Raw genomic sequence first — 24,341 nt, forward strand, 5'->3', positions numbered from 1 at the left:
AAAGTAAATATCATATTCTTTTATGGTGTAATATTTTTATATAATATAATTTTTTAAATGTATATATTTCATTATATTACAAAAAACAGAATTTTACAATTTTATAATAAAATAAAAATGTAAAATGTTTACATACATTTTAAAAATACATTTTATTTATTTAAAAAAATTATTTCATTACAATAAAAATTATTATAATTTTACAAGTTAATTTTTTTTTTCTATTTTTTATAAATCTAGAGCAATCTATATTGTAAAATTAAATAATGAAGTCAACCGATTGTCAATATTACAATAAAATGTAAGTGTGAAAATTACAGTAAATTTAATTTATTCTTATATGGTGTAATATTTTTTATATAAAATAAAATGTTACAATTTATGTATTTTATTCTATTATAAAATAGAATTTTACAATGTTATAACAAAATAAAAACATACAGTTTTATTTAAATAATAATAAAAAATAATAATAAAAAATAAATACAATTTATTAAAAAAAAAATTATCACAATAAACAAAAATATACTATACAGTATTATAATTATATTATACATATTATAATTTTACACATTATTATTTTTTTCATTTTCTGTAAATATAAAGCAATCTATATTCGAGGTCGACTGATAGTAAATATTACAATAAAATATAAATGTGACAATTAATTAAATTAAAATGAAAGAAGTACATTTTATTTATTCTTTCTTTTTATGTAATATAAAATACAATTTCCCCTATTTATTTTCCCTATTTATTTTTCTATTTTCTGTAAAGATCAATCTATTTTGTAAAAAGATCTTTGGAAATTGATTATATCTTATTTACTCCATACAATAAAACACCATCAAAAATATCATAATCTAATTATGAAACAAACTGTTCTGCATTAGATGTTTGTAATTTCTCCAGATTTTTTTTTTTTTTAGGAAAAGCACTCAAGACCGAAAAAACAATATCCAAATACATATGTGCTCACAAATGCAAATACTTACGAGGCTGTGAGAGTTGAGTTGAGCACCAGTGTGGTGCGTATCCTGTAGAGTTGGGCCAGTGTGAGTTTTTTGTGCTGCTGGGGTCTCTTACAGCGGCCCATTCCCTCCAGGCCACTAGGGGGTGACAGCTCCCCATCTGACGCGCTGCAGAGAATCTGGTTGCTATCAGCCTCATGTGCAATTTTGGCCCGTCTCAATGTGTCCAAAAGCATGCCAGAGGGCAAGCTGCATGTGAGACTGTGGCTTTCGTCCATCTCTGCGTCCGTCGGGAGACACTCGTCCGATTCAGCAGGGTTGAGCTCCGTCAGGCTCCTGCTGAGTGGTGCCTCTAAATATTTAACCCTTTGTTGCCATGTGTGTCGACTTCCTGTGCACTCTGTGGCTGCTCTGGCAACACCATGGTTACTTTTTTCATGAACTGTGGACAACAGGTTGTCCTCGGAACGGGATTTGACGACAAGTCTCTCTAAAAATGGCAGCCGACATTGAACAGGCGGCCGGCGCCTGGGCTTTAGAGAAAGCGCCACTGAGTTCTGAGATCCGGATGAGCTTTTATCTTCCTCATCGTCTTCTGCATTTTCTTCCTCATCACCCGTTGTCGTCTCTTTGTCGTCCTCTGAGTCGTCTTCCTCCACCGGGGCCACTCGACTTTGGGTTTCCATCATGGACTCTGGTGAGAGGGTCCCGTAGGCACTGTCCATAGACATTGAACGGCACTGTGGGTCCAGTTCTGAGCCCTCCTGATTGTCCGGATGGGGCTCAAAATCTGTGGCCTGCTGTGGGACGGCAGAGTCAGGGTGTTGGGACAGACTGGCATCGTGGTCTGAATGTCCAACTAAGTCTGATTGAAGAGTAGAAGGATCCAAAGATGATCCAGACTCATCCATATCCATCACCGACAGGGTTTCTGTGGAGCCATCTGATTGGCTAAGACAGAGAAACAATAATGTTCATTTATTGTTAAAAAAAAAAAAAAAAAAAACGCACAACATGTCAACTGATTGCCAATTAATCTAAAAATAGAAAAAGGAGAAAATGGTAATTATATAATATAATATAATATAATATAATATAATATAATATAATATTTTTAATGTTACATATTTTTCTATTAATTTGTTCCAAAGCAGGTTTACAATAAAAGGGGAAAAAATCAATTTTTAAAATTCATTTGTAAAGTTCATAATATCATATATAATATAATAATTTTCAACCTTTTTTATATTAAATGTATTATTTTTCTATTAGTTTGTTCCAAAGCAGGTTTACAGACAATAGGAAAAAAAAAATCCATAATAATATAAAATATAATATAATATAATATAATATAATATAACATAATATAATATAATATAATATTTTAATACTCTTTTAATAATTTTAATAATATTAAATTTTCCATCAGTTTGTTCCAAAGCAAGTTTACAGGAAAAAAAAAAATTAAATTCAAAAAATAATGTTATCTAATATAATATTATTATAATATATATATTTATATTTTTCTAGTATATTAATATACTATTTTTCTATTAGTTTGTTCCAAAGCAGGTTTACAGAAAATAGAAAAAAAAATATTTTTTTAAATCATAATATAATATAATATAATATAATATAATAAATTTCAATATTTTTATATTAAATGTATTATTTGTCTATTAGTTTGTTTTAAAGCAAGTTTACAGAAAACAGAACAAAATATATACATTTTTTATTCATAATAATAAAATGTTATATAATATATACATTATATAAATGATAGACCATAATACAGCAGTTATTAATTTTATATAGTAATTTTATTAATTAAATCAAAATAATAAAATTAATACAATTATAAAGTATAAATATTCTTAAAATATTAATAAATAAAAATTATAATAAAATAAAATATAAATAAATTATAATAAATTATAATAAATTATTAAATAAAATACATTTAAATAACATTTAAAAATAAAAAAAAATGCATATATTATTTAAAATATAAAAGTAAAACACAAAATACCTATTGCTCTGATCTTTGTGTCTAAATTGAGGTGAACTTGCTGTGGAGTTACAGCTGTCCTCGTCTTCCTCCTGATGTTCCTGTAGTTTTTTCTTCAGACAAGCCTTCTGTCGACGAGCTTCCTCTGACCGCAGCCGCTGAAGTTGATTCTAAAATGCATATACAAGTTAGCTAAATCAACTTCTCTAGACAAGCGAACACTTAAATGATTTCTAATATGTCCAACAAAGATCATTATTGGTTATGGACCAGAATGATTTTACCTGGACATTGCAAATTGCATCAGTCCAACTTCGCCCCTGGGTGGTGCTGTTGGCCTGGAAAGAGTAGGCAGCCACAGCGCTCTTGAACTCATTGAGGTAGATGAGGACAAATGAGCCTAAGACAGGAAAAAAAAAAATCAGAATTATTTTTTTTAAAAAGAAAAATTTCACAGTATGTTCTCTTGAGATCTCAAGCTACTTGTTTTTGTCATATTAATGCTCACCTGTGTCTTTGAGTTCTCTGCACACCACATTATGCAAGAGGAGAGGTTGTCTGATCACTTTCACCTTCTCTAAACGCTTCACTGGTTTAGTGATCAACAACAGATCAGTGAATAGGAAGCAGTAAACATCCATCTACACAAGAAAAGACAGAAACATATAAAACATACACTCACTTACAAGCTGTATAAAACGTTCAGGAAACCTAAAGGGATAGTTCACCAAAATACAACAATTCTGTTATCATTTACCTGATCGTTGACCTGACATGACATGTGAAAACCTGTATTCACGCATTTCTTCTATTGAACTCAAAAGATGATATTTTGAAGAATATTGATAACCATTCTCACTGACTTTCAATGCATTTTTTCTCCATACAATGGAAGTCAATGGGAACCGATATGATTTAGCTTTTTAACATTCTTCAAAATATCTTTTTATCTTCCACACAAGTCAGTCAGTCTTTGGAACTTTGTTTTTAGGTGGCTAGCCCTTTAAGGACAATCGCTACAATTAATCTTTTTAAAAACATCTGCATTGCAGATGTCCAAATATTGTCCAAACGCATCGGAAATTTGGAGGCATTCATGTTTAATCATTTAATCTGAACTAACCCTGCTGTCTTTGCCCTCTTTCATGCGGAGCGCCCCCTCTAGATGCAGTTGCCTGGTCGCTTCAGGTGAAGTGCCAATCATTGGTGCCGTCAGGTCAATTCGGTTGAACTCCTTTAGAGCCTGTAGACATCCAGCAAGACGAAATGAAGGAAGATGAAGAGTTAAACAATATATAAACAATCTGTCTGCCACATAAATCATAGCCTGCTTAGATATTACAATGAAACAATGCATTTCTAAGTTCATAATATTGTACTGCAATCAGCGGTCATGTTAGCCGAAAATTGTCCATTGTCCAATTTTTGTCCAATTTGTCAAATTGTCCAATTTTTTTTTTTTTTTTTTATCAGTGACAGAAAAATCTAAAGGCCGTCCATCCCTTTGACAGATTACACTGAGGGTGATCTATTGTAAACTGTAGCTGTAATTTCCACCCCTATCCAGTTGGTGGCGAGTGCCCTCCAGTGTGACAGCAGAGCATGGGATACAGAACAAAAACGAAACTGCCAGGAGAGCAGCCTACCCACTTTAGCTACAGCAGCGACCTAACGCCAAATCAGTATTTATTGCTTGAATTTACTAATGAATTGGACAGAATTTGAAATCTGAGACTTTTTCATATCAAAAAGGCGCACTATGTACTGTTCATTCATCAGCATAGACCAAAAGATAGATTGGGATTTAAGCATTGATTTTTAAGCAATCTTTTTTTTTTTTTTTTACCCAGCACTAGCGTATTTTGTTGTTTTTAAACACTGCACTGTCAAAATGTAGGTTCATGATTAAAAATAAAGATGTGAACAAAATTAAAAGCAATTAAATGAGTTGTTATAGTTAAAATACGAAAACTGATGAATGACGGGATTTTTACTGCCCCGTCTGTCAAAATGACGCACAATGTTAAAGTCTAACGCAACCTCTGACTGCAATATGTATTTTTATTTAATTGAGAGGCTAGATAATAAACCATTTGTACTGTATGCATTCCTTACCCTCTCCACCTCCTCACTGGCTCCCTCCACGGCCTCGTACGACTCCACTCGAGCCGAAATGGCAGCCAGTTTCTGCTGCTCCTGCTTCTGACGCATTTGAGAGTCCACACTGTTAATGAAGCCCTCCACACACGCCACCTGAAGACATATACAAACATTTAGCACATTCGATGTCCTAACACACTATAAACTGCTAAATGAGACTCTGTTTGTGAGTTACAGACTGTTAAAAGTCTAACCATGTTGTTGAGAGCATCTCTGGAGGTTTGGTCATCAGTTTTCTTCAGGATGGTCTTCAGGAGTAAAGGGTACTTGGTGAGCCTCTGGTGCGGTTTGACTAGCATGTCCGCTAGCTTCAGTCGGTTACACTGTTTGTTTGTTTCTGCCCACTGTTATGGTAAAAGATTCAGTTATTAAAAACTACATTTAAATCATATCATAGGGAAAAGTGCATTTTTACCTTTTGTTTGCTTTATTTTGACATTTACTATATTGTGTGTTTGTTTGGTCTCAAACTCCTCACCGTGATGTAGATCTTGAAGAGTTCGTTCTCTCTCAGCGAGCGCATGTATTCCATACAGCTCTCCTCCTCCATACAGTACCGAATATACGGCTGGAACCTGGATGCAAACTATCCACACAAACAAGACACTTTTAACCACTCGCCCAGAAGATAAACAGCTTTACAACCAGCCTATATATATATTTCACTTACTTATCTAAACTATATGTGACTCTGGACCACAAAACCAGTCCTACGTAACTCGGGTATATTTGTAGCAATAGCCAAAAATACATTGTATGGGTCAAAATGATCGATTTTTCTTTTATGCAAAAATCATTAGGATATTAAGTAAAGATCATGTTATTTTGTAAATATTTTAAGATATTTTCATGTATTTCTTCATGATTTTACTTAAAATTTTCATGACATTTTGTAAATTTCCTACCGTAAATATATCAAAACTTAATTTTTGATTAGTAATATGCATTGCTAAGAACTTTAACTGGACAAATTTAAAGAATTTCCTCAATATTTTAATTTTTTGCACCCTCAGATTACAGTTTTTCAAATATTTGTATCTCAGCCAAATATTGTCCTATCCTAACAAACTATACATCACAGAAAGCTTATTTATTCAGTTTTCAGATGAAGCTTTAATAAAAATTTACCCTTGTGACTAATTATGTGTTCCAAAATAACATTAGGTCTTGTTTTCTGAAAAAAAAAAATATCGAAAATTAAGTGACTTTATGCTTAAAAAAAAATTTAATAAAAATGTCTATCAATAGGTTAAAAAATAAACTTGTTTTCCCTTAAATAGTTTATTTTTCTTGTCCCATTGGCAGATATTTTTCATGGTTTTAAAAATAAAGGCACAAGTTAATACATTTTTCAGAAAAGAAGACTCAGTATCTTAAAGGGATAATTTACCCAAAAATGAAACTTCTGTCATTATTATCATTATTATTTATTAATAATAATATTATTTATTAATTATTTATTCGACAGTTTCTCCTCTTCCGTGTTAGTCTTTGACACAAGAGAGCACCACGATCACGTTGAATAAAGTTATTTTTGTTTTCTTTGTGCACAAAAAGTATTGAACCATTGATGTCACATGGACTATTTTAACAATGTTCTTACTACCTTTCTGAGCCTTGAATGTGTCAATTGCGTTGCTGTCTATGCAAAGTCAGTAAGCTCTTAGATTTCAACAAAAATATCTTAATTTGTGTTCAGAAAATGAACGAAGGTCTTATGGATTTGGAACTACATGAGGGTGAGTAATTAATGACAGAATTTTCATTTTTGGGTGAATTATCCCTTTAAGTAATGTTGCTTTTTAAGTAAATGTATCTTGATTAAAAATGTTTAGATATTTGTAATTGCAGAAAAAAAAAAAAAAAACTGTGTGTAATGTGTGACTTACCGTACTGAACCCCTCCTGCAAGTCCGCGGGGTCGATCAAGCTCCTTGTGCTTCGCGCTTTCTCCAGCACCGGAAACATGGCTTGGACCCACAGCGTGGAGTGCAGACGTACAATGTCGTGGATGTTGCTGAAGAGCCGCGTGGGCTCCACCTCAATCAGGAGACCGTTGTCCTGTAGATTCAACAGGCCGCACAGGAACAGCTGCACAAACAACACAATCAGCATTCAGTTTCATTGAGGATACTTATTTAGAAAAGGCAACTTTAAATCTTCTGAAAGAGAGAAATGCACTGAAAACGGCTGATCTGACTTACATCAGTGATGACCCTGAGTTTCTTAATGTATGTAGCCTCAGTTTGGAATAGCTCCCATATCGCCTCTTGCTGTTGAAACTGACGTCTACTTAGACTCTGAAAACAGGCAGAAAAAAGTCAGATTGCACTAATCAAGTTGTATGTGCAAAATGCAATTGGTTAATGGGAGGACTGAGGGTAATTGTATGATCAATAGATGGAAATGGTTAGGTATCGTCCCAAGGGATTATGTCCCGTGATAGAAGATCAGTCACGGTGTGTCAGTACCTCGGGGTCCTCCAGCAGTTCCCTCCAGCTGTCCTCGAGCGTCAGATTCGGCTCCTCCTCTTCCTCCTCCCAGGAATCCTGGTGGAAGGCGAGCTGGGAAGGAACCTTGGGCAGACCGAACTGTGTGTACGCCTGCAACTTCGTATGAAGCAGCTCCACGCGGTCCACTTCCTAACATACATAAAGAAAATAGGGAAAATTTAGATCCTTGATACCCACACTGGCTTTTCTATTTCAAATTAATGTTGTTCTTTTTAACTTTAAATTCAAAGAATTCTAAAAAATGTATCAAATCAGCATATCAGAATGATTTCTGAAGGATCATGTGACACTAAAGACTGGAGTAATGATGCTGAAAATTCAGCTTTGCACCACAGGAATAAATTAAATTTTTAAAATACATTCAAATGCAAAACAGGTATTTTAAACAAGTTATTTATTATATTTTTGATCAAACAACTGCAACCTTGGTGAGTGTAAAAGACTTTATAAAAAAAAAAAATACTGAGAAAATGGCCTTTAAAGTTGTCCAAATGAAGTTCTTAGCAATGCATATTACTAATCAAAAATTAAGTTTTGATATATTTACGGTAGGAAATTTACAAAATATCTTCATGGAACATGATCTTTACTTAATATCCTAATGATTTTTGCCATAAAAGAAAAAAATGATCATTTTGACCCATACAATGTTAAATACATATAGTGCTACTTATGACTGGTTTTGTGGTCCATGGTCAAACATTTCAAAAACACCAAGGTATTACCATGATACATGTCCACAAATCATAGTATTACCATGGTAAATATCACCAAAAAGCCATAATAGTTTGTTTTGTTAATGACAGAATCATTTAAATTCAACAGAACAACTAAAAGTTGTCCCTAACATTAACAAAGTTTGCAATCCCAGCACAATTCACATTAGAAGACCACCAAAAACTGACAGACAACTGAGGCGCTGCCTGTCTGTTTCAACAAAACACCCCCGACAGGGTTTATGACACCTTACAAACACCCCTTTCACTAAACACCACCTTCTCTTTAACCTCACAATTAAAGCCCATCCATTTATGCCAGTGACCCTCTCTGACGGCCCGTGTGCCACTGGGGCTATTGTCCTGTAATGGGATGGCCGGTGTACTTATGACAACGAGTATTTAGCATTGAGTGCTTCCAAACAATAGAGGCCAGACACAGATGGACTATAGCTGCCTGTAGTGGCTGCTGGAGATGGTGGTTTGGCCCTGGTTAACCCTTCTTTTGTGAAAAAGAGTCCCAGTGGGACACAAGAACACCCCCTGTCTGTCTGTCTGAAAGGGATGGAAGTGTGAAATGACAGGTGAGTGACAGCTACCGTCTCTATTAGCCATGCATCTGGTGTAAATGCAGACTGAAACTTCTAGGAGGGGGACTTTCTTTTTTTTTTTTTTTTTTTTTTTTTTTTTTTTTGAGGCTCATGTGATTTAGTTTGTTGTAGAGTTTTAGTTGGAATAGTTCACCCAGAGGTGGAAATTTGCTGAAAATTTACTCAACCTTGGGCCATCCAAGATGTAGATGAGTTTGATTTTTCATCAGAACAGATTTGGAGTAATATAGCATGACATGACTTGTTCACCAATGGATCCTCTGTAGTGAATGGGTGCCGTCAGAATGAATTTAAACAGCAGACAAAACATCACAATCATCCACAAGTAATTCACATCAATTAATGTTTTGTAAAGCCAAAACATGCCTGTTTGTAAGAAACAAATCTATCAAGGCATTTTAACTTTAAATCGCCACTTCCAGCCAAAATATGAGTCTGTAATTCATAATAACGCTTTCTCCAGTGAAAAGCTCACCTTCTGTTGTCCTCTCACATCAAAATCCACCAACATATTTGTTTCTAGCTACTTTAGACTGTTTTTCTGTTTATAAATAGTGCTTCATCTGTGCATATTTCTCTCTTGATTCAGACAAAACACTTTCACTGGAGAAAGCAATACTATGGACAGAGGACTTTTTCAGCTGGAAGCCACAATTTGAAATTAAAAACATCTTGATGGATTTGTTACTTTTAAACATGAAGCTTTTCACTTTGTAAGTTAATGGACTGGAGTGTTGTGGATTGCTTATCTCATTCATTGACTCTCATTCTGACAGCACCCATTCAGATAAATTGGTGAGCAATGATGTAATGCTAAATTTCTCCAAATCTGTTCTGATGAACAAACAGACTCATCTACATCTTGCATGGCCTGAGGATGAGAACATTTTCACAAACCGTAATATACAATTTCAGGTTTGTTCAAAACAAAATTATGGTGCAACCTACTATAAACATAGATATTTCATCAGTCTCCGACTTTTGTTATCTTTGAATCATGTTTACATGAGATTTTTGACTGGAAATTGCACCAACACTTCCTGCTTGGGTCATCCAAGACGTAGATGAGTTTGTTTCTCAGAACAGATTTGGAGAAATTTAGCATTAAATCACTTGTTCACCAATGGATCCTCTGCAGTGAATGGGTGCCGTCAGATTGAGAGTCCAAACAGCTGATAAAAACATCACAATAATTCACAAGTAATCCACACCACTCCAGTCCATCAATGAACGTCTTGTGAAATGAATGCTGAATGCTTGCAAGAAACAAATGAATCATTAAGGCATTTCCAAAATATGAGTTCGTAATCCATAATAATGCTTCCTCCAGTGGAAAAGCCCATCTTCTGTTGTCCTCTTATATCAAAATCCATCAACATATTTGTTTATAGCTACTTTAGACAGCTTTTTTTGTTTATAAGTGGTGCTTGATCTTTGCATATTTCTCTCCTGATTCAGACAAAAACACTTTTTCACTGGAGAAAGCAATACTATGGACAGAAGACTTGTACTTTAGCTAGAAGCCACAATTTGAAGTTAAAAACATCTTGATGGATTTGTTTCTTTTAAACATGCAGCTTTTCGCTTCACAAGACGTTAACTGATGGACTGGAGTTGTGTGGATTACTTGTGGATTGTTGTGGTGTTTTTATCAGCTGTTTGGACTCTCATTCTAACGGCACCCATTTAGATCCATTGGTGAGCAAATGATGTAATGCTAAATTTCTCCAAATGTATTCTGATGAAGAAACAAACTCATCTACATCTAGAATAGATGGATATAACCCGACATATATAATTCCAGGTTTATTTGAAAGATTATGGTGCAACCTACTATAAACAAAGACATTTCTTCAGTCTCAAGTTTGAGTTTCGGTTTCTTTGAATCATGTTTACATGATATCTTTTTACTGGAAATCGACATTTCCTGCTTTCCTTGAACTTCCTGAGGTTTTCGAGATGAGTGGGATAAGGTTTACCTTTCCAGATCCAGCACCGAAGAACACGCTGATCCGATTGGTGGCGCGGTTCTTCCAGTTATCTGGTCCGGCGGCTACACCGGGCAGTGAACCCCCTGGAGCCACGCTTGGTAAAGACCCACCTAGCATGGCCAGAGTGTCTGGGGATGGGATGTTGGCATCGCCCAGAAATTCCGTCATGTTCTTTCGCCGACGGGCCTGACCCTGTGAGGGAGGAAGAGATGGAGGATCGTTAAGCTGGGAATCACAAAGTTTACAAATGGAAAAAGATAGCGGTTTGTGAGAAGGGTATCAACAAGTATGTCAAGGACAACAGGCCGAGAGATACGAGAGAGGCCGTTATCAGTAACACTACACTAGAGAATGGGGGGTGTGAGAGAGGTAAACAAGAGATTTACAAAAAGATTGAGAGAGACAGGTGGGGGTGAAAGCAAATAAAGTGAATGTACCCGCATTCATGTGACAATAACAAACCACAAGCATAAAATAAAATAAACGGGAAATAAGGGTTGGCACACATTTATAATCACAGTATATATTTTTATACATTTATTTTATAATATATTTTTTTATACATTTAAATTAGAAACTACTGAATTAATTACATAAATATATATAAAATGTATATGTATTTTTTGATTAAATGTTTAAACTATTTATATGTTTATTTATATCATATAAATACATAAATATATTTATTTAAATGTAAAACTAAATAAATACATAAAAATGTATGTACACCGTAAGAAACAAAAAACAATTTGTTGAGTCCACTTAAAATAATTTGTTACCCTGCTGCCTTAAAAGTTTAAGATCAGTCAACTCAGATAAGTTTAGTCAACTTGAAATGTTAAGTTGAACTAAGTGACAACTTAGATATTTGAGTTCACTTAACAAAAAAGTTGGTTTGTTAAACTTAAACGCTGCCTCACTGAAGTTGAATCAACTAAAATATCTAAGTTGACATTTCAAGTTGACTAAATTTTGAGTTGAATGAACTTAAAAAGGCAGCCAGGTAACAAATTATTTTAAGTTGACTCATCAAATTTTTTTTTTTTTTTTTTTACAGTGAACATATTTTCGGTTAAGATTTTTCATATTAAAACTATTTGTTTTTTGTTTTTTTTACTATTTAAATATAAATATGATTAAACTGCTAAATTATGCACACATGCATAGATAGATAGATAGACAGACAGACATGGAAATATTACCGCCTCTTAGAGATGACATTAACAGAAAGAGTAAATGCAGTATGATTCATATTGATTTTTCCATACAATAAGATCCTGCTGAATTTCCTCTTTACATCATACCAAAGTCTAGAAGGTCAGCAACCCTGCTCAGATAGCTCAAGACTGCTATTGTTTCCTATGCAATTGTTCTGCTAGAAAGCATTGCAACATCTTTCTATTTAGACGCACTCCCTCTTACGAGCTGCTCTGAGTTAAACAAACAAACAGCTGTTTAGTATCTAAGGAAGTAGTAATCTTGCTGAGCGGGAGGCAGACAAGCTTGTTGACCCTTTGCCAGGACGCAGGGAATTCCACTGCCCTGAGTGCCGTTACCCACTAACAACTCTTGAAAATTCCACAGACGGCTACGACATTTTTGGGGAATGCACAAAAAAACAGGAAAGGTCTGAAGACAAAACAATGGAATTCCCTAAACAAACACAAGTGAAGTTGATACCTGCTACAATAGCAAAGGAATTTGATTTGAACACTTCAGAGACTGCAATTCAATGCATTTCTAAAAAAAAGTGTATTTTACTATATGTAAAGAATTTTCAAAACATGTTTGATATAAGTCACTTATGCTTAACAGGGCTGCAGTAAAAGTACAATAAAACAAGAATACTGTGAAAAATGTATACTTTTTTTTTTCTTATGCTCATCAAAGTTCGATTTGTTTGATTAAAAATACAGAACAAAATGTAATATTATTGGAATTTAAAATACTGGTTTTCTATATGAATACACTTTAAAATACAATTTATTTCTGTGATGCAAAGCTGAATTTTCAGCATCATTACTCCAGTCTTCAGCGTCACACGATCCTTCAGCAGTCATTCTAATATGCCGATTTATTATCCATGTTGGAAACAGTTGTGCTGCTTAATATTTTTTTGCAACCTTTAATACTTTTTTTTAGGATTCTTTGATGAATAAAAAGTTAAAAAGTATAGCATTTACTCAAAATAGAAATCTTTTCTAACAATGTAAGTCTTTACTCTCAAAAATTACTGATCCCAAATTTTGAACGACAGTGTATAGTTACAAAAGATTTCTATTTTAAATAAATGCTGTTCTTTTTAATGCTTTATTAATCAAAGAATCCTGAAGAAATATCACAGCTTCTAAAAAAATATATTAAGAAGCACAACTGTTTCCAACATTGATAATAAATCAGCATATTAGAATGATTTCTGAAAGATCATGTGATACTGAAGACTGGAGTAATGATGCTAAAAATTCAGCTTTGCATCACAGAAATATATTATATTTTAAAATATCTTAAAATAGAAAATTGTTTTTTTAAATAGCAATAATATTTCACAATATTATATTTCTGTATTTTTAAATCACTGCTGAGCTTCACAAACAACTAAACTGACTACCAAGCCATATACTGTAACACCCTCAGCATGTAGGCGGGCTATTTATAATTCAATTAAGATTCCTTCAAAATCTTTTCTCTGTTGGCAGGGCAAATCAAGAACATCCATGCAATGGAGGGCATAAAAGAACGGCGGATCGGCCACTATGTCCCCCTTGCTAAATTTAGAACAGAGGGGCAGACGATGAGCTTTGATGAGGGGATTTCTGCGGAATCTGGGGTGAAAGGATGAGGACGCAGATGTCAGGAAATGTCCCTACTTTGAGAAGGATGGACAACGGACGTCTAACTGCTGGTTGGAACTACACTACAAGAACTGGGGACGAAAATTTAAGACAAAAATGGACTTTCAGCACAGTGTTAAAAGTTACTGCCATAAAACAAAAAACTGTCCATTTTATGATTTAATGATTGGGTTATATTATGAAAAATGCACAAGCAACAAAGAAAGTACCGTATAAACATCAATGGGTAGCACAAATGCCACATCAAAGAAAGCCACACATCTATAATTTACATGGATCGGTAAATCAATATTGTTTCCCCCACTTAATTCAACTTTTGAACTCCAAACATCTTTACACAACACCAATAAAACAATTTCTTTAAAAGCTAAAAAAAAAAAGCCATTTGCTCACGCAATGACACCCACTTTAGCATCAACTGTACACCACGATTCTCATTCTCTGCAGACACTGAACGACCAGCGAATTTATGAAGCGGAACAGGGTTCCCAAAGCATCTGATCTACTCACCATGGAAGCGAGCGGCATGTCAAATGAAAGGTAGACCATGGTAATCTCTCAGCCGGGTTCACAGAGCCTGACTCATGCTAGAGCCAGCTGCTACGATCACTCAATCTCTCCAATCGCTCACAAAAACAAACAGATACACGAGTACTAGACCCTGCAACTCCTGGATGGGTCTTAAGAGAGTTCAAAACGGAAAGTGTAAAATTATAAATCACTAATTTGAATTCAGCGCCCCTGCTAGAAATACGAGGTGCATCAGGGCTCCCTACTAGGTCCTTTTTAGTTTCCCCAGTGCTTCTCAACCTGCAATGAGAGGTGAAGCTGCTCGACTGAGCCTGTCTGCCTGCATTACTGAATAGGACAGCCCAAACGTCATGGCAACTAGGAGGATCCTGTCCCATTGTGCGGGACAGGAAAGAGAGGTGTGGCTGCTTGAAGACAGAGGGTCACATGTGAAGAGGGAGGAGAGAATATGAGAGCTTGCAGGGTCCCAGGATCACATCCTGGTACTTCAAAAGAAAGCCAACTGTGATGTTTTGATTTAAAAGTCCTCTAAAGTAAGTTTACTTCGGTCCTTCTTTACATAAAAATAATTACACATTAAGAAAAGTACATTTAAGACTTTTACCATCTTAAAATCATGTTTTACATTACTGAGTTTATTCATGTAATTCATGTAATGATTCAGTCTATCATCGTTAGAGATGTTCTGATGATCCTCTGGATTTATGCTGAACCGAAAGTGACAGTAGCATGGCATTCCTGAGTTTTGAATGATTTCCAAGCATCCCGTTCTTACTTACTGTAACAGGAAAATGATCTCCACAATATGAAACTTGGGGAAATCCCAGACTGTAGTATGTGTTACAACAAGTCTTGAATTTCTGCATTGTTGTTATGAATCTAAACAAGCCATGGGCAACCTAATGATGTGTGAGCACTAGTTTTAAATAAAATAAACAGGTTCATCATATTTAATTACTGAACAGATGATACTCCTAATTACAGCTGTTTTAAAAAATGAGTCCCAGCCCTGGACTTGCAGGTTTGGCACATTAATAACTCATTAGAGGGCATGTATGCGTGACCTGATGTACACTGAAATTATACATAATAATATATGTAATATGTAATAACTCTACAATGATAATAGATATAATGTTCTACAAATCCTTAGAGTCAACATAAGCTGCTCACAATTCATTTACTTTATTAATGTAATGCCTAGAGTGATATTCAGAGAGACAAAATGTAGGGCGTGACTGGTTTTTAATGAATTAAAGACCAGAAAACAGGCATTCCAGTCATTTTATAAAAATGTTGACTAAAGAAATCTTCAATATTTGAATTGCGCAGTATGTTCCTTATGACTTTAGGCAATATTTTTAAAAAGGATCGAAAATATTTTAAAAATTACAAATAAATTTCTTAAAAATGTCAACTATATATATATATATATATAGTTTATTTTATTGTAAAAAAAATTTTTCCCAGCGAGTGCGCAGAAATAAAATAAAATAAAATAAAAAATAGGGCGGAAAATGGTCTTGTAAACTATTACTAAAAACACTAAAAGGACATAAAAAAATTAAATGCTGTAAAAAAAAAAATGTAAAAAGTTATTAATAAAATAAAATAAAATTTCCTTGGTGGATGCACAGATATTTTAAAAATAACATATTTATTTCCCTCAGTGGGTGCTCAGAAATAATAAAATAAAATAAAATAATAAATTAAATTAAATTAAATTAAATTAAAAAAAATACTATCTATAGGGTGGAAAATGGTCTTGTGAAACTAAACAATGACTAAAAACACTAAAAGGACTTGGTGTAAAAAAAATACATTAAATGCTGTAATAAATAAATAAAATAAAGTAATAAAATAAGTAATAAAATAAAAAAATAAATAAAAAAAATAAAATAAAATAAAATTTCCTTGATGGATGCACAGATATTTTAAAAATAGCATTTATTTCCCTCAGTGGGTGCACAGAAATAAAATAAAATAAAATAAAATACAATAAAATAAATACTATCTATAGGGTGGAAAATAATCTTGTGAAACTAAACTATGACTAAAAACGCTAAAAGGACATGGTGTTAAAAAAAATTAAATGCTGTAAAAAAAAAAGTAATTTAAAAAAGTAAATAAAAATAAATAAAATCAAATTTTCTCGGTGGATGCACAGATGTTTACCCACAGATGTACAATGAATAAACTTTTATAATTCCTACGTCATGTTAAGTGTTTAGCAGTCATATGATGTGTTTAAGTAGACACTTCCCCACTGGTTAAGTTTACCAGCACTCAAATCAATATTACCACTTCCCACAACATACTCCTAAACCGTCCAGTTAGAGTTCCTGATTCCTGTCACCAACAGGGAACTGAAGAATTGGGAACTGATGCATGTAACTTTTTTTTTTTTTTTAATTAAACCTTCTCTAGACAACATAGTTCAGCTCAAAAACACAACAAACCAGCGTGAAGATAAGAACAGCTTTTGATCTAGCTTGGAATAATGATGAAACAAAGGGAAGTGGAACAACAGCTAAGTGACCAACACTTAACCTACAAAAACATGTTAGACAAATACCATTCTGAGTGTCAACACAGGACTAGTCTCAAGGCCAACGACACCCACAATGTCAACCACTTCAATTAGTCAAAGCAGAGGCAGAACAAAGAGCCATTGAAGCTTAAGGACAGACGATTAATCAGTGATCAAAACCACGATACAACCTTATCGTCTGACGAGATAACCGTGTCTGTCTAACACAGCGGCCTAAACTTGTGTCATCAGTTAGCGGAATGATGCTAATGGCTTTCCATTACGTGCACATTCAGCTTCCATTACACATGGACATGCAACACCTTCCCACTCAATAAAAACATTTGCTCATTGACAAATACAGTGTGCAATCAATATGAAACTGTTGGGAATTTTACCTGACACTTCACTGGCGATGGACTCTTAAGAGACGCTTCACCAGACAGACTCTCAGGATCCATGTGGAGCAGATCCCAACTGTGCCATGAGGACAGACGTCCAAAACGTACCATGATTCAGGCTGAATACCTTCTCTGACTTCAGTCAAGCACTAAAGTGCACGTCCTACTCTATGCCTCAGCAGTCAACATTCAGAGAAGAGGCAAAAATGAAGACACAAGCTAGAAATCCTCACATGTGCTCAGGTTCTGAATGATATTGAGTAGTTTTTAAGCTTTTTGCTTTGTGACTTCATCAATCTACTCCTCCCATCTTCTCCAAAGTCAGTTTCCACATCACAGCACACAACAATCACACGTTGGATGCTGATCCCTCCCACAATAGACACATGCAAGATCGCTTTCTTACAGTATGGAAGTATCAGGCAAGTAGGTGAGTGAATATAGGTCATGTTGTACAACAAAATCAAAGAAAACAAACAAGGAATTACATTTGTTTCGATGGAAATTTCACCATTTCGCATTTTCATCACTATTAAGCATTTTCTAATTACTATAAAAAAAAAAAAAAAAAAAAAAAAAACTCACTCTTATTCCTGTAATTAAACAAAGATTTCAGTTGTGAAGCATTTCCATCATGGTAATATTTGTTTGTTGTACAACTTTATAAATGATTAAAAAATAAATAAATAAAACAAAATAAAATAAAATTGCCTGGACACAAATGTGTTTTACTGTCTTGAAATTGTCCAAAATAATAATAAAATATAATAAAAATGTAAAGAAAGAAAGAAAGAAAGAAAGAAAGAAAAGAAATTAATAAAAAATACAAAAACAAAATCATTATAATAGAAAAAATATAAATAATAAAATGTAGAGGCATTTTCCTCATTGCTATAATGCAAAAAAAAAAAATTTAATTGTTACACAACTTTCTAAATGATAAAAAAATAAATAAATTAAATTAAATTAAAGGAATTTGACTGGACAGAAATGTGTTTAACTGTCTTGAAATTGCCATAAATAATAATAAAATATAACAAAAATGTAGGAGCATTTTTCTCATTGCTGTAATGCAAAAAAATAAATAAATAAAAAAATAAATTAAATTAAATTAAATTAAAAATAAAATATAAATAAATAAACACATAAAATAATAAAAAGATCATTATAATAGAAAAAAATATTATTTTAATTGTGATGTGTTTACACATCATAGTACTGCTTGTTGGTTAAAGACATTCAAAATAAAAAATAATTTGTCTAGATACAGACTTTTAACTTAAAATTCTCCTAAAATATGCTTAAAACTGTAGGACGATTATAGATCACATTTCACTCCAAATCAAATAAACATTTTTATTTTGCTATCATTTTATTATATTAATTTGTGACAATTTCATGACAATTAAGCATTTTCCTCAGTGCTGTAATACAATAAATAAATAAGTTTGGTTTATATATATATATATATATATATATATATATATATATATATATATATAATTATAGGTCACAAAATCAAAAGAAATAAAAAAATATAAAAGGAAAAAAGGAAAATAAACCATATATAAACCAAACAATTTCATGCAGTGAAGCATTATTAAACATTATTATAATGCAAAAAAACAACTCATAATCACTGTAATGTAAAAAGATCTAACAAATAAATGGAGAAAAATTTAAATATGGTTTTCACTATAATACAATTACACATTGCGGTGGTATTTCCTGATCATACAACAGTTATGCTTATTTAAAAACAATTAAAAAGAGCCAAATTAGCAAATGTGAGGCAAAATTAACCCAACTGTCACAAAATGGTCCTGAAATTGGCTGCTTCTTGCGACTCCAGCGACTTTCACACCTAATAATTTGTGCTAGAAAATGTTGATTTGCATAAAAAAAAAAAAAAAAAAATTAGAAAAGCAGTGTTGATAGACATTAAATCGGGTACAGTAAATGTTTTATTTTACATGACAAATACTACTAATTTTCCATTTTATGGTGATTTATGCGAGACCCTGAGTTTGCTTTCCACACAATGAATGCTAAGAAATCTTACAACATTTTAGATTCGCCCCACTAGTTTCCCATGAAGATAAGACTCAAAGTCACATTTTGTTCTATTGTCTTCGAACACTGGGTGTTAATGGTCAGAAACTAATTGCATGGTAATTGTGTTAACTTCACAAGAGCATCAATCACATGCGGGGGTTTGCTGCATCAAGAGCTCTTAACAGAGGAGCTCTCTGTTGATATCTCAGGTAAATAAACGATTACTACTGTTTGCATTGGTCTCTTGCTTAACGAGAGAGTTTGAGAAACAGAGATCTGCCATATGTGCTTAAAAGCTTGCAGAAAGCTTTCAAGAGTTATGACACACATTAAAAATAACATACTCAACAACTTGATCCTTTCATTTAAAGAGGGAAACCGATGGAGATTAAATCTGTCTGCTCCGACACGAACCTCTACGCTGTGATATTAATACACTTTTGAACCAGTCTCTTATCAGAGAGGTCAAATAGTAACAGGAAAAGGCTCATTTCCTGCAGTCAGTCACAGCCGACAGATGCTGTGCAGTTTATCCACACCTTTGATATTCCATTGACCGAGTTACATTTGATCAAATGCACCATTTCCTTATTTAACACTCCTCTGGCAGCTTTTGATGCCAGTTTGTAGACAAAACTCTGTGGTCTCTGAAGATAATTGTTTCTCCAAGACCAAATATTTACATTAATCACACCAGTTTGAAATACTAGCTTCTGTATAGCTATTGATTCTTTTGTAAGCGGATGAAAATAACACAATATGCATGTTACAACGCAAAAAAAAAAAAAAAAGCAATATGTATCTCATTAGGCCGCATTTACTTGCATTACTTGGTTTTTAGTGACCCAATTCTAATTTTTTCCTCCAACATGCACAGACCAGATTTGATCAACAAACAAAAAAGCACATGGATTGCAATGTTTACAGGACTGATACATACATGGAAATAAATCTAAAAAAATGTGAATCAGATATGTGCATCTGTGTTCATTGTAAATTGCACCATTTTTACTTCCTTTTTTAGCTTTTATTTGGGTCAGTACATCTGCTTTGGGTTGTTTTACCACATGTATTGCATAAATGCAGATATCAGATACGGATAACTTTATAAAAAAAAAACAAACAAAAAAAACAGATGCAAGCTGTTGTCAAAAAAATTAGTTACAGTCAAATCGAAATTTCAAGAAAAGTCATCAAGAAAATTTTTGCTGTATTTTTTCATTAGCACTACTACTAATAATTTAATATTATAATTTATATTATTATATATATTATTACAATTTCTTATAATTTAGTAGTAGAAGTAGAAATAGTAGTTGTAGTACTATATATGCATATATAGAAAATGGAAAATATCTAGTTGCTTGAAAAAGTATGAATGTCATTGCGTTTGTTATAACTTCCATTATTAATAATTTAATTCTATTTTATAATAATTATACATTTACAATTTATTATAATAATTTAGTAGTAGCAGTAGTAATAGTAGTTGCTGGATTATATATACATATATAGCAGCTGGAAAATTTCTAGTTGCAGGAAAAATTATGAATGTCATTGTATTTTTAACATTTGTTTCATTGTATTATTAATAATTTATATTACATTAATTTATATTATATACATATTTGTTATTATAATTCATTATTAAAATGTATTAGCAGTAGTACTACTCATAGTAGTGTTGTGATTTTATAATTTATATTATATTATTATTAATTATTATTATTAATAGTAGTAGTTGTTGTTGTAGTATTACATATGCATATATAGAAACTGGAACATTTCTGGAAAAAGCATGAATGTCATTGCATTTTTATAAGTTATATCATTCATTTATTTTACATTATTATTAATTTATATTATTATATATATTTATTATTACAAATTATTATAATAATTTAGTAGTAGTAGTAGTAGTAGTAGTAGTATTATATATGCATATATATATATATATATATTATATATACATATATATATATATATATATATACATATACATATACATATACATATATATATATATATATATATATATATATATATATATATACATACATATATATATACATATATATAGAAGCCGGAAAATTTCTATTTGCAGGAAAAATTATGAATGTCGTGTTTTTAAAATTTGTATCATTTTATTAATAATTTAAATTACATTCATTTATATATTTATTATTACAATTTATTATAATAATTTATTTGTAGTAGTAGTAGTAGCAGTAGTATCGCAATTTTATAATTTATATATTATATTATATTATATTATAAAAATTATATAATATTATTTATATTAATTATTTATATCATTTTAATTTATATTATTATATATGTATATATATATATATATATATATATATATATATATATATATTATTACAATTTATTATTATCATTATTAATTGTACTAGCAGTAGTAACAGTTATTGTAGTATTATATACGCATATCTAGAAGCTGGAAAATTTCTAGTTGCTGGAAAAAACATGAATGTCATTGCATTTTTTTACAATTTTTTTATATTATTAATTTCTATTAAATTATTATTCATTTATATTATATTAAATTATATTATCATATATTGTTACAATTTATTATGATTTTTTTTTCATTATCAGTAGTAGTAGTAGTAGTAGTAGTAGTATTATATGCATATATAGAAGTTGGAAAATTACTAGTTGCTGGAAAAAGTGACAATTATTTTCAAGAAAGACCAAGCAAACTACATATTTCATATAAAAATATGTTTGTAAAAAGTTAAATGCTTAAATCGCAAAATATAACAACAACAACAACAACAACAAAAAGTTGGCTAAAAGTCACTGAGCAAAAACAGAAAAGTGATGTTAGAAAAAAAAAATCCTGAAGCATTTGTATACAGACGCCACTTGATTTGTCATATAATGCAATGCCATTGAGACATTATAGATATATAGTTAGTAGCCAGAAGTGTTTGGTATATGCATCATGACTAAGATTCAACAAATCCAACATGATGACACATTTCTCTATGCCACTGCGCATGGGGATTTCTGATCTGATCACCTGTAGGTTGTGTAATACACCTCTCAGCTCATTAGACAGGTGAGATTGCTGTACTGTGCGTCAGGGAACGGTGCAGCCCACATGCCAGCTAGCATTATCAATCTAATGTTATTTGACTAATGCAACAGAGCCGCAGGTTAAAGGTGAAGCGGAGAGGCCCGAAGTCGAGGTCTCTGAGGTGAAAGATGAATCTTATGCAACAGGCTGTACTTAAAAACTGAGCATGAATGGTGCAGAAAAAGCATATGTACACACATAACCACTAGAGGGCCGTCATATTTAGGCAAGTTCATGTCAAAAAAAGTCCAAATCAAAGTTGCAAGGGCAAAAACATGACTTTCACCTGAAAACCTGCTTTCGTGAGACAGTTGTCTTTCAGCTCCTGGGAGCGTAAAAGTCACGGCGCTACATCAAACGCTCGCGCTTCAAAGGTCACTCCCCCCACCGGGGCGGATCTGGCCAATCAAACCTCAAAGAGGAGTCCTGGTGTCACCGTCGCACCAATAATCCGAGGGGTGATGGGCTCCTTTCTAAAGGTCAGGCTTTGGTGAGGGGGCAAGACACAGTGGGTGAGTTACCACATATGGGTCAAACGCGCTCGCAGACAAAACCGAGCAGCTCTCATAAAAATTCCAGCCGAATAGTTGGCAGATGACTTGAGAATTCCATCAGCGGGACACGAGGAGGTCGGGGGACAATCTTGACATGCGATACAAACAGAGACAAGACAAGGGCAGGTTCCAAAGGATAATAATCTAAAAATACAGAGGATATTTAAGATATATATATAAATATATCTCTAATGCACTGTCTCTGTTGTATATAATAAAATTTCCTCCATATTTTTAGTTTAAATAAACTTTTATTCTGCAAGGACACATTAAACTCAAAAGAGACAGGACTTTTTGTTTTTCTTTTAACTTTCTAATTCATTAAATAATCCTGATTATCACACATAAATATTAAGCAGTACAGCTGTTTTCAACATTGATAATAAGAAATGATGCTGATTTGCCATCAAATAAATAAATTACATTTTACAGTCAAACAGAAATCAGTTAACTTACATGTCTATATAAATTTTAAAAAAATTTACCAACTCCAAACTTGAATGGTTTTGTAAATATAAATACTGTTTGTTTTTCTTGTTGTTGTTTTTTTTTTTGTAGTGCAATTCTGATAGAACGAATAAATAAATAAATGAATGAACAAAATGTTTACTATTATTATTACTATTATTATTATTATTATTATTATTAGTTTATTAAGCAAAACATTTTTAGTTCTCTGTCAGGAGTTTTTTTTTTTTTTTTTTCAAATAATAATCAAATAATTATTATTTATCCTTATTATTAAAATTACATAAATGACCATCAAGGATATTAATGCACTTTGGTAAAAGTTATTAAACCCAGTTATCTTAAATTTAAATTTTACATAAATATACATAAAATATATAAATATAAACAATAATAATAATAATAATAATAATAATTATAATTATTATTATTATTATTACTATTATTTAAAAAAAATCAGTTCAAGAACTAATTGTTTTGAATAATAATCATAATTATTTTTATTATTATTATTACTTATGTATTTAAAACTTTTTTTTTTTATCTTGACGACCATTTAATTAATTTTATGAATCACATAAATTACTTTTGAAATCTACCAGGTTTGAAATCTATCAGCTTTAAAAAGGTTCTTCGACTCAGTCAAATTTAATGATTTAAAAAAAAAATTAAATAGCCATCAAGGTGTAATACATTTTTGTAAAAATTATAAAAACCAGTTATCTTAAATTGTAACAATATTTCACAATATTAATGTTTTAAATATAAAATATAAATAATTATTTAATAATGTATTTAACTATTCAATAATAATAATAATAATAATAATAATAATTATTATTATTATTATTATTATTATTAATAAAAATATACAT

At 32.0% G+C, this 24,341-nt stretch overlaps 1 protein-coding gene across 7 annotated transcripts in view; it reads right to left on the bottom strand.

Moving 5' to 3' along the window:
* Nucleotides 1–24,341, bottom strand: part of plekhg5b (pleckstrin homology domain containing, family G (with RhoGef domain) member 5b) — an 84,871-nt gene that overhangs the window by 1,891 nt on the left and 58,639 nt on the right. For all 7 annotated transcript variants that reach the window (XM_051096452.1, XM_051096451.1, XM_051096450.1 and 4 more), the window contains 12 exons: nucleotides 10,958–11,161; nucleotides 7,610–7,780; nucleotides 7,343–7,438; nucleotides 7,029–7,229; nucleotides 5,618–5,725; nucleotides 5,334–5,483; nucleotides 5,095–5,232; nucleotides 4,103–4,222; nucleotides 3,488–3,620; nucleotides 3,264–3,379; nucleotides 3,001–3,149; nucleotides 996–1,922 (listed from right to left, as the gene is read on the bottom strand). In XM_051096452.1, the coding sequence (XP_050952409.1) occupies nucleotides 996–1,922; nucleotides 3,001–3,149; nucleotides 3,264–3,379; nucleotides 3,488–3,620; nucleotides 4,103–4,222; nucleotides 5,095–5,232; nucleotides 5,334–5,483; nucleotides 5,618–5,725; nucleotides 7,029–7,229; nucleotides 7,343–7,438; nucleotides 7,610–7,780; nucleotides 10,958–11,161 (2,513 nt within the window). The remainder of the gene's footprint in view (nucleotides 1–995; nucleotides 1,923–3,000; nucleotides 3,150–3,263; nucleotides 3,380–3,487; nucleotides 3,621–4,102; nucleotides 4,223–5,094; nucleotides 5,233–5,333; nucleotides 5,484–5,617; nucleotides 5,726–7,028; nucleotides 7,230–7,342; nucleotides 7,439–7,609; nucleotides 7,781–10,957; nucleotides 11,162–24,341) is intronic.

This window comes from Labeo rohita, chromosome 23, assembly GCF_022985175.1.
Source record: "Labeo rohita strain BAU-BD-2019 chromosome 23, IGBB_LRoh.1.0, whole genome shotgun sequence".
NCBI lineage: Eukaryota > Metazoa > Chordata > Actinopteri > Cypriniformes > Cyprinidae > Labeo > Labeo rohita.